This window comes from Triturus cristatus, chromosome 4_1 (genome assembly GCF_964204655.1).
Source record: "Triturus cristatus chromosome 4_1, aTriCri1.1, whole genome shotgun sequence".
NCBI classification, from domain to species: Eukaryota; Metazoa; Chordata; class Amphibia; order Caudata; family Salamandridae; genus Triturus; species Triturus cristatus.
Window position 1 is genome coordinate 323,232,758 of NC_140585.1, and position 12,321 is coordinate 323,245,078.

At 43.3% G+C, this 12,321-nt stretch overlaps 1 protein-coding gene across 2 annotated transcripts in view; it reads left to right on the forward strand.

Annotated features, from left to right (window-relative positions):
* Positions 1–12,321, forward strand: part of LOC146854875 (sodium- and chloride-dependent GABA transporter 2-like) — a 494,662-nt gene that overhangs the window by 463,548 nt on the left and 18,793 nt on the right. For both annotated transcript variants that reach the window (XM_085652278.1, XM_085652279.1), the window contains one exon: positions 1,309–1,409. In XM_085652278.1, the coding sequence (XP_085508404.1) occupies positions 1,309–1,409 (101 nt within the window). The remainder of the gene's footprint in view (positions 1–1,308; positions 1,410–12,321) is intronic.

A 12,321-nucleotide genomic window follows, 5' to 3' on the forward strand; every position in this document is an offset into this window, starting at 1 on the left:
CACTTTCATCCATCATATCCTAGTAGCACCCAAATTGGACCTATATACGTATCATTTTTATGACAAGAATGTTGTTGCCTGAGGTAGACAAGCTTGGGTCATATTTATGATGGTCAGCAGTTTACCAGATAGAAAAATAACCTCCTCAAACCAGATGATGGCGAGAGTATTGCTGAGGAAGACTTCTTTTCCAACTCTCTTTTCCACTATGAAATGTGTATATTTTAAGCATTCATCTTTTCTTGTTTTATTCATTTTTTACATTTTTTTTTTTACTATGATGCCAACTTAGAGCCAGAGGTATGTTAAATTCAAAGAACATAGGGGCATATCAGCAACAACCGGCGATAATTATCACTAAGCGCACTTAGCGCTAGGATAATTATCGCCGGCTAACGTGGATTTTTATCGCTGAGATAGTGTGCTATTAGCAACACTTATCTCAAAAGCGATAAAAATCCTAGCACTAACTGCCTAACGTGAGATTGTCACTGGAAACCCAGCGATAATCTCACAAAATGTGGCGTTAGCTTGTTGATAGGGCCTCATAAACTTATCCATGATATCCACCTTCCATAGGATATCATGGCTAAGTCAGTCCTGAAGCAGGCGTAAGGAAAGTAGCGATAACAGGGGTTATCGCTACTTTTCTTGCCCCTATGCTTCATAGCGTGGGGCTTGATGATAGGAGCAATGTCGCTTAGCGACATTTCTCCTGTCATGTCAGGTCAGGAACGCCCACTTTGCATCTCATTAGAGATGAAAAGCTGGGCGTTAGGAATTTGTACGCTAATGCAAGGTTTCATGCGTTAGCGTGACCTTCCTCATTAGGCGATAAAATTATCACCGCTTTTCGGATGAAAACAGCCGCAAAAGCGGCGAGAAGTTTCTATCGCCGCCTTGTAGATATGCCCCCAAATAATGGAGAGGGAGACGCCCATTGCACAGATGAGAAAGACAATATAAATGTACCATAAATACATATACATGACAATGAATCTGTTTATTAGGATCATCACAAAGGAAAGTCACAGCGTACCTTATTAGTGAAGAAGAAGTTAAGGGTGACCCCACCACTGGACGGCAGCATACGTTAGAGCAGCTCTGAAGGATACTTCTGTATACTAGAAAAAAGATTATGCATGCCCTGCACAACCTTCTGACATGCCTGGCGCTCACCGCTTCTTCCATCTGTTTGACCGTGTTTGGGAGATTCAGGGTCCCTAATCGCTTAGCAGCCAGTCCTGTGCTTGCAATTTTTTTGTTCTCTTTCTCATAAAATAAATATGCTTCCTTATTTTTTTCCAGGTGCTGACAAATTCTATCTCAATATTGAACATATGATTGGCTACCGGCCATTGCCGGTGATGAAGTACTGCTGGCGGTTTGTGACTCCTGCTCTGTGCTTGGTAAGTTCTTAGGGGGGTAATAAAAGAGGGGAGGCTGATGCAGTTTCAAAGGAGAAACAGTGAAGCACTAGTGTTTTGGGCTCAGGGAGAAATTTGAACCAAGCTAAACTGGGTGCTGTGGTCTTGCTGAAGGTAATCAAAGTTGGTGGTCATTCTGTGGAAGTGCAAGATTTCTATGATAAAAATGGCATCAACGTTATGAGTTGTGGTGACGTCTTCAATGTCTGCTGAGAGGCAGATTATGGTGTAAGAATCGATCAGAATGAAGTGAAGTCTACCTTTAGATTGCTTGCTATATGATGTGTAGAGTGGAATGTTGATGACGCTTCCTGAGTTGGACACATGGCAGATTGAGTCATTAGAGTGTTTGCATGTGGGCGAAAAGGAGATGGTAATTGTGCACACAGTTCTATGGTAAGTGGTAGTGTAAGGTCGGAGAGTATTGGGCGCAAAGCTAAGCCCAGGAGGGACTATGTCTCCCCTCTGCAACATCTTGTGGGGTCTGCAGAAATATGATTCACTCTATTAACTGGTGACTGATGGTGCATTAGGAGAGCTTCATCCACTGCCTGGAACTGAAGCCAACATAGACCAATTTGCAATGTGTTACAATCTGTTACAGGAAGACGATCACATCACTTCCCATTATAAAAGTACTTAAATGCCTCTTAACCTTTGTAATCAGTGCATGGAAATATGTTTTGTAAAATGAGACACATAAGGGTACTGTTTATTATTCTTGATGTTCCAATATTGAAACTCTGCTAATGTCATTGAATTTCCACATTTGCACATCCAGGGGTGGAGGGTATGGTTTGTGGATGTATGTGGGTAGGTCCACCTGGAAAATTTGCGAGCATCTACAAACCTGTTACTTTGTGAGTAGTAACTAATGATTTGCAGGTAGATGTCTTCCTCTTAAATACATAGATTTATTTCTGGAAAAGACCAGAGCAAGCATATTTCCCAGATAGGACTGAGGGCACAAGTTATTATATTATTTTCATGGATTTTCATTACTACTCCAGGAAATCTTTGAACATTCCATGAATATCAGACGATGGCTTCAAACCTAGGATTAATACTACCAGACAAAATGTGCCTTATTTTTGTTATTTGGAATTGTTATTGTTAATATAACTATTTTTCAGTGGCGGCTAGTGACCTTTAAAGTTGAGACGTGTAATCCTTCATTCAAAATCTAGTGAGCAAACTTGAGACTTTTTCCTTGAGGGTTTTAGGGGCTCGGTTACATTCAGTCTTCCTCTCTCACTCATTCTCACTTAGTCTCATACACGTATAATTATTTGCACTTGGACTAATTTTTACTTAATCTGACTCTCTTACTCGTACTGATTCACACAGTCTTACTCATTCTCACTATGTCACACTTAGTCTCATTCATTCTAACTTAGTCTCACTCAGTGCACACATTCTGATTCACACTGCGAATGAGAGTACAAATGGATCTAAGCGAACCCCCAGAACCTTCTGAGAAGAAGTCAGGCTCACTCACTGGATTGCCAGCCAAGGAATATGCCTCACCACTATTAAAGGTCTCCAGCCATCACTGATCATTATGGACATTGAGATATTCAAACACTCAACATTTCTTCCAAGTAACACTGACTAAGTACTTGGGAAGATGTCCAAGCCACGGATAGATTAGCTTGTCCCCTTGATGATGCACTGTCCTCCCTCTACTCACGGTTTCTCTGTCACACACAACAGCACAGAAGTGAAGCCTGAGAAGAGGCTTTACTCATTGCATAATAACACTCACTTTTACTCACTCTAGCCCACTCAGTCTTACTGACTCACATGGTCTCACTAATTTTCACTCTGACCAACACATTCACAGTCAGTCTCATTCACTAACTCTCATTCGCACTCACTTTTACTTACTCTAACACAATCAATCTTATTCGGTCTTATTGAGTCACATAGTCTCACTCAGTTTCACTTAATCTCACCTAGTCACACTCATTCTCACTCACTAATAATCACTCAATCTCAGTGTGACTCACTCATTCTCACTTAATCTCACTCTGACTCACTCAGTCTAATTGATTCACTCAGACCCACTCATTCCTATTTATTCAATCTCACTCTGACTCATTCAGTCTCACTATGACTCACTAAGTCTCACTCAGACTCATCTGGGCACTTAGTATCACTCATCCTCAGTCTGTAGTGCCCCTTCTCAATCAGTCTCACTTAGCCTCATTCCTTTATACTCATTCTGACTCACTCACTCTTATTCTAAACCACTCAGCCTCACTTAGTCTCAGTCTCACTCACTATCACTCTGACTCAGCCTCAATGATTGTGACGGGTATGATCAGACGTGAGTCCCGTGCTCTCCATGCCACTGGAATAAAGCTATCCTGGCTGAAGAGGGGTGAAACCCCGAAACCGGTCCTAGGATGCTTGTTTCCAGTCCAGGGAGAACCTGGCCTGGCAGTTCGGGCTGGACTGTTCCCATGAGGCACAGAGTCAAGACTGATTTGCATATGGCTGGGTTCAAACTGGAATGGCATGGTGAGCACAAAAACGATGGATTTAGGCCCAGATCTCTGTACTGGGGTGAATGTATGACATTGTTCTGCATTCTGTCCATCATTTGTTGTTTTTGCATTTGTCACCCCGAGTGGGACGAGTATGCTCAGACGTGAGTCCCGTGCTCTCCATGCCACTGGAATCAAGCTATCCTGGTTGAAGAGGAATGAAACCCCGAAACCGGTCCTAGGATGCTTGTTTCCAGTCCAGGGAGGACCTGGCTTGGCAGTTCGGGCTGGACTGTTCCCATGAGGCACAGGGTCAAGACTGATTTGCATATGGCTGGGTTCAAACTGGAATGGCATGGTGAGCAAAAAAATGATGGATTTAGGCCCAGATCTCTGTACTGGGGTGAATGTACGACATTGTTCTGCATTCTGTCCATCATTTGTTGTTTTTGTAGAATGGAATATGTACACAATTCTGTAAATTACCTTGACCAGGGGTGAGTTATATACCAGGTGTGATACATACCACGCTTTCAACTTGAAATGAGGATTGACATGCAAATTAAGTTTTAAACACTATGACTTCTGCCTGTTTTGCATTATTCTGGGCCTTTCCTCCGACACATTTTGGTAGGACTGACCTGCTGAAATTTGTCAGAGGAAAATAGCAAGGTGATAAATATCATAAAACTTGGAATACCAATCCTGATGCAAATTCTGTCTATAGAAGGATCTTAACTTATTAAGTGCGGGTGGTTTGCAAGTGCTCCAATTGACCTTGGTTTGAAACATTGCTGTCACAGACACTAGGCCCCACCACACAAGTGGTGCAGTGTTTCCATCAGCACATGTGGGGTAACAATGGGTGGTAGCAATTTTTTAATTCCTGTGGAGTCTGGCAGTTTCTATAAAAAAGAATGTAAGAAAAATGCTTGATTTTGTGGCAAAGTTTGATGTTTGCAGAGCATACTCGTGAGAAAACTCATGGGATCCACGCAAGACCCACCCCCTTGAATCCCCAGGTTGTCTAGTTTTCAAAAATGTCTGTGGTTTGTAGGTTTGCATGAGTGGCACCACAGCACGGACCCAAATACCGTGGCTATCCCTATTGAAAAATTCTCGAATGTAGCACTTTACGGTCTTTTGAGTCGTGGTCTCATGTGGGAACGCCGGGTCGTAGCAACGGTCTGTCACAGAAATATGAGGAAAATGTGTTCTTTTCACCAAAGTTTGATGTTTGCAAGTACTTCTGGGTAAAATTACCTAGTGAAAGTTACGCAAGTCATGCATCCATAGACTCTCTTAGTTGTCTAGTTTTAAAAAATATGCAGGTTTGCTAGGTTTCTCTGGGTGTGCTGAGCTAGGGCTCAAAATCCATAGCTACCCACTTTACAAACAAGCATTGGCCAATAAGTCTCACTTTTGGGACCTTTTAAGTATTTAGCCATGTAGCATATTTTCCTGGGTGCTACACCATGGTTTGTTATATATTTTTCTGTAGACTAGTATGAAAGTTTTGCAAACAAAATATTTGTAAAATGTATATCTAATATTTTTGTAACTGAAACAAAAGGAAATGAGACACAAACAATTATCCTAATTATGCTAGTGAATACATTGCATTATCTTTTTCTAGTTTGTTATGTGTTCAAACACCCATTTGCTAGCAAGAAGCATGCATGCCCCAACTACCTGTTATTTGTAAATATTAAATTAATTGCTAGTTGGTTGCTATTATGCTTGCACTGAGACAGAGAATATACAATGCAATTGGTGTTCTCACACTGCTTTAGAAAGAACTTTTGCGTGCAAAACAGAAATTTAGTGAATAAAAGGTGCTATAATGCAGATAAAAAGCACAGAATTAAAAACCCATTTGCGTGCATAAACTTGCAGTCCCGTGCGTAAAGTTAATCCAGAGCAATGTATTTGCCTAAATTAAATAAAAGCAATAAATGTAACTGATAGAGCGCCATGTGATTCTGAGATCTGTAGGGGTGCATCATAATCTCCTTTAGTCGGCACCCGCATATAATCGATGTATGTCTAGAAGCGTCATAGAAATGTATTTGCTATAATCATTTAACATAGAAGTGTTAGACATGTAATAACGTTTTGCCTTGCAAGTTATCGTGAATGTGTTTGGAATAATGTAGATGATTAGGTTTCAAAATCAATGTAATGGATTAAATGTGTGCCACGTTAGAATTAAAAAGTAGGTTGTTTATTTACAAGATGATTATGTTGAATTATGGCTTAGAATGTGATTTCGTAGTATGTTTAAATTTGTTAGGCCTAACTGCATAGGTAGAAGAGAAGGCCTGTTCATTTCTTATATTAGCTATATTTTAAAGGCTGACAGGGATTTCTTGGTTAAGGCTTGAGTTGCCGTGAAATGTAAAACTATAAGATGCGAAGAGCTTTCCTTTTTCGTCCCCATGTTTCTGTTGCAGGTGCAAGGACATTTAGCTCGTTAGTGAGAATAAGTCTTTGTTTTAGGAGTTGAGATACGGCGAGAAGCCTACAGGGGAGTGCATTGGAATGTGCAACTGTAACTCTTAGTATGGAAGGTGCCTGGGACCCAAGGTCAAGCTAACGGACGATGGAAGATGGACAGCTCTGGATGGAAATTCACCGGAGGAAGACCTGGCTGAACAGGTGTGCCAAAGGGCGTGTTCTGCGATTTTGGGGTTTTGTATTAGGGATAGACTCCCATGGGTTGAGCAGATGAGGTTTAGGCGGGAAGCTAGAAGGAGCATCCAAGATCGAGATCTCACTAAGTGAAGACTTCTTAGGAAGTTTCACTCCTGACACCTTTTCCATGATTCTCTAGTTTGGGAGGGAATGCTAAGTAGGGATGCCACTTTAGAATAGAGTAGGGACAGAAATGTTTTGACTAATGATTCCAAAAATTGATATCAGCATAATTATTCTTTATTTGATGCTTTTAGAATCTGTCATTCTTTTTATTTTTAGTCGAATGCAAATTCTTCATAGGCTAGCATTTGTATTAGTGCCCATTTATCTTTTGTGCCTTGTATTGAGGTGCCTTTATGTTCAGATGTTTTTGCTCATAATAAAATCTCGGAAATTTTAGATCCTGAGTCCTCTATCCTTTAATGATGTCAACTTGCGGTAGTTATATTCTGATAATTGTGTTTACTCGACATAGAGTAGCAGTGCGGCAGAAAGCAGCAGTTCGAGGAGTGACTATGAATAGGGTGAGATGTTGTAGATTGCGGTGTTGATTTGTTGTGTGATGTCTTGCGGAGTTGGTGTGAATGTTGAGTGATTGTGAGATCAGGCTGTGAGTGCGCGCAGCCCGGGAAAGTCTTAGGCTCGACGAGTAGCTTAAGCGATTGGGTGTAGAAGACACCCGCGGTAGATTTTGTTGACCACCCGAAGGAGATCGTGAGGCGCCATCGATCACCTGGACCGAGATAGGGGGAGCGAATGTGCGAGTGCATGGCAAACCAACGCTGGTCGTGGGTTGTTGTATGTGGATTTGAGTATTTGTAACCTATCAGAGGCGATCTGTCTGGCCGGACGGGGACGGACAGTTGCCAACCGAGGTCGACAACTTCGAGAGACTGTGGACGTACAGTCAGAGAAGTAACTTGTTTGGGACAAACGGTTATTTCAGCGTATGAATGGGATGAATGCAAGGGTGAGTCGTGAGTTGTGAAGGAGGGGAATTGCTGCGAGTGGAGGAAAAGTGATGTCAGAGGGTGTCGCGCTGCGATAGGTCGGTTGGTGTGAGTCGCGTTGTCATTGGTGGATTGATTTCAGGAAGTAACGAAAAATTGTGTGCTGTCAGAATTTGGTCATTATGAAATGCTTTAAAGTTTTCCGAGAGTTGTGTAGAGGTGACAAACATGTGGTTACTCGTGGGGGAGAAGAAGCCCCACCCGAGGATACTCCGGCACATTACATGGCAAGAAATGTGGGGTTGCATACTATAATTTGGCTTGAAAATTGGCATAAAATGACCCAAGGCGAAGGAGAATTAGCTTTCCCGAGGTATGGTTCATTCATGTTGGAAGTGTTGTACCAGTTGAAGTCTGTGATGGCGGTGTTACGACCTTTGCCAAGGCCAAAATAATTTGAAGCATTGCATGCGTGGATTAGAGCAGCGCATGATAGGAAAAGAGATAGAAACCAGGAAAGGATGAAAAAGTCAATTAAGGCGTTCCAGGATGCCAGATGGGGTGCAGAAGAGAAAAGATGGAGAGTACAGGCAATAGAAGGACACAGGTTGTATCCCTTACTAGTAAAGACTGATAATTCAAAGGAAAAGAGAGCGGATGGTGAGGATGACAGTGACACTGATGATAGCCTATTAGAGAGGTCATTATCTGAGAGACCACCTCCATACAACCCAGATGCCCCGGAAGGGAGGTCAGCTCAGATGGAAGGGACTGTCAGATGTGAGAGTAGAAGGAAAGATCTCGACAGAAGTTGAGGGTACGAGGAATCAGTCTGTAGCTAGCGCAGAGGTTGGGAGAGGTGCGAGGTTACCGGATGCTCTAAAGGTACCGGTCACTATTGGACCTATTGTTTCTGTTTACGACCCAGATCAAGAGAAGATTGGAAGCTCAGTACAGTCAGCTGTAGGAGTGAGGAGTGTGACCGAGGGAAGTGGGTCAGTGAGTGGAATGGAGCAGACTCCGAAGCCTATAGAATGGAGTACACCATTGCCAGCCACAGCAGACTCCTCTAGGGGACAGGGAGAGCCGAGACCAGTGAGACCGAGGTCTTTGGCCGAGTCAAGATCAGATTTGCGAATGTGGACACCACCAGTGAGAAACCAGAACCAGAGTGTGTTATCAGCAGAAAGCGAACGAGGCACAATAGTGAATCGTTCTGTTCCTATGAGTATGTCAGAAGACAGTAGGTCACAGGAACGAGAATGCGAGTACAATGAAAGGGATGGTGTAGGTTGTCGAGAAGTACTGAAGGGAGCCCTGAAAGGGAGAATGTTAGATGTTGTAAGATTGAAGGCAGAGGTGGATGAGATAATAAGTGGAAATTTACCTCTTGAGAGAATCTTAATGTACGAACAAGATGAATTACACTTTGTAGCGAACGATGTGACTCGCAAAGCACGAACTGCTCATGAGAAATTGTCGGAATTGGCCAAGCGGTATGATGTGGATTTGTCTAAAACTAAATCATTGCAAGGAAGTCATAGGTTGCAGTACAGTGACCAGGAACTAGAAGAGAAAAGAGTCATGGGATTGAGAACCCCTATCAAAGATTTAATCATAGCCATGCGTGCATGGATTATGCTTGACAAGTGGGAAGAAAGATGGTCCAAGAAGAAAAGCTCTAAGAAAACAATAGGAGAGACACCACCTCCGGGTGGAGGGATTATGGAGATAGGGAATTACCCTTTACGAGAAGTGCAGAATGGAGGATATGTACATGTACCTTGGAGTAGGGGTGATTTGGCTGCCTTCACAAATGATTTTCCCTGACTTAGGGAGAAACCTGTGGAGTGGTATAAGCAAGTCGATCGCTTTGTCAAAATTTCAAAGGTATTGTGTATTGATCTGAACACCTTATTTGACATTGTGGTTCCGAGTGATGTGTGGTCGGCTTGTAAATTTGCTGTTGAGTGGCCGACTTCGGAGCCTGACAGGGATCCGATTTCGAATGGTCCGTCGCCTATAGTGATGAAAAAGTTCGAACAAGTGATTACTTGGTTGAAGTCGAAAATCTCGCCTCAGGACATCGATTGGGTGAAGATAGATAGGACAGTGCAAGAGCCTAAGGAGACCATGCATGAGTTTTATGAGAGACTTTTGCAGGCTTTTAAACAGTACAGTGGTCTAGATGTGTTGGATACGAAAGACATGGGACAGTTTGTTTCTAAGTTTGTGTTGGGATTGAGGCCAGAGGTTAGTCTCATGATACAGCAGCATTTGATTTGTTGGCAGAACAAGCCGGTAGACGAGATTTTGCAGTATGCTAGATACTGTAGTGATGAGATAGAATCCAAGCACAGGAAGTTGAAGGATAAACTGATGCTTGTGCAGATGCAAACAGCCCAGGGACAGCCTACTGGGGGAACGTTGGGAAGGAAACAGGGAAACAATCAAGGAGGAACTCAGAATGCTCAGGGTCAGGGAAGGCCAAAGTCAATAGACCCTAAGACAGGAATGGATGTGGCGACATTGAAAAAGACTACAGCATGTCATCTTTGTCACCAGATTGGACACTGGAGACGTGAGTGTCCTTTGAACCCGTTGAACCAGATACAGCAGGAAGGAGAGATAGACCAGGTTCCTGTGGCGGACGTGGTCCCTACAGTGACTCGACCTAAGATGGTCAAAGGGGGGACGGGTGTTCCGCAGATGCAGGTTCCCCAACAACCCAAGATACAGAATATACAACAGGGAGCTCGGACATATTTGCAGATGCCTATGTTTGAGGGGAGTGAGGAAAACGATCTAGACCCGATTGTGCGCTTGGAGCTGTCTTAGAGGTAGGTCAGCAGGCACCCTTTGTGGAAGCAGATATTGATGGTCACTCTACAACCTTTTTGGTTGATACGGGCACTACTCGATCGACTGTAAGATCTGCAGTGGTCCCAGAACTACCCCTTTCTGGACAATCAATCCAAGTCGTTGGCGTGGCAAATAAGAAACTGACTAGTCCATTGACGGAGCCAATCCCAGTCAAGATAGGGAATTTCAGCGATCGTCACCAGTTTGTGGTGTGTGATTCTAGTCCAGTTTGCCTGTTAGGGAGAGATCTATTGTGCAAGCTTAACCTCACTATCTATTGTACCCCGAAGGGAGTGGAAGTACAGACCAGGGATGACGATGCGACCTTTAAGGTTGCGAATCAGCGTGTGTGTGTGGAAATGTACCCAGCATTGACGGTGGAGGAACTTCCACTTGATCTGAGGGACTCAGTGTCAATTGACGTATGGGACCTCAGTGGAGAGGAGATCGGATTAGTCAAGGGAGTAGACCCAGTGAAAATCCAGATTAAGCCAAATGTAGAGTTCCCGAGGACGCCCCAGTATAAGTTGTCACCTGAAACTATTGCAGGGATTAAACCTGTAATTGAGTCTATGATCAAGCAGGGAATTCTGAGGGAGATCATGGGTAGCCCATGCAATTCGCCTATTATGGGACTACAGAAGCCGAGTGGGAAATTCAGGATTGTACAAGACTTGTGAAAAATCAATGAGATAGTTGTTCCATGTTGTCCAGTGGTACCGAATCCGTCTGTGATCTTGTTTCAGATCCCATGTGAAGCTGAATGGTTCACAGTGATTGACTTGTGTCAAGCATTTTTCTCGATTCCTCTGCATGAGGAGAGCCCATTTCTTTTAGCTTTTCGGCTGAAAAATCGTATGTTAACGTGGTGTCGTATCCCACAGGGGTATACGGAGAGCCCATCTATCTTTAATAAGATCTTGAAGAAAAATCTCGAAGGTCTTGTGTTGCCACAGAACTCTGTTCTAGTGCAGTACATTGACGATCTGCTTGTTGCATCAGAAACTGAAGACGCTTGCAGGATCGATACCGTTGCTCTGTTGAATTATTTAGCGGAGAATGGGCATAAAGTGTCTCCGAACAAATTGCAGTACTGTTTGAGCGAAGTACAGTATTTGGGTCACAGAATTGAGAAAGGCAAGAGAAAGGTGTCACCAGATCGCATTGAGGCTATTCTGAAAATGCCTGTTCCCACTACTCAGAGGGAAGTCCGAATGTTCTTGGGAATGGTTGGTTATTGTCGCCAATGGATCCCAAACTTTTCCTTTGAAGCGAAGCCTTTACAGCGGCTGACGCGTAAGGATGTGAGTGATCCGGTACCATAGGATGAGGACTGTTTAAGGTCATTTTTGAGGCAGAGAGAAGATTTGTGTTGCGCTCCAGCTTTGGGAATGCCTGATTACAACAAGGCATTTGCCTTATTCTGCTGCGAAAGGGAAGGTTGTGCATTGGCGGTTCTAACTCAGACTCATGGAAGTGTCCGTAGACCAGTTGCCTACTTTTAAGCTACTTTAGATCCAGTAGCTTCTACGTTGCCCGGATGTCTCAAATCCGTTGCCGCAACGGGTGTCAGTATCGAAAGATGTGAGAGCATTGTAATGGGTCATCCGCTTACTGTTTATGTACCACATTCTGTTGAACTATTGATGACCAGGACTAAAACACAGCACCTCACGAATAATAGGTTGACGCGTTATGAACAAGTTATCCTTGCTGCAGATAACGTGACGCTGAAGAGTGTTCTGTTTTAAATCCTGCCACGCTGTTGCCTATTCCAAATGTAGACGATGAAGCATGTGAGGACCATGATTGTCTTGATGTGACTGAATTGTGCACCAAACCGAGACCTGACATTGTCGATGAGCCGCTTCCAGAGTCGGATGAAATTTTCTTTGT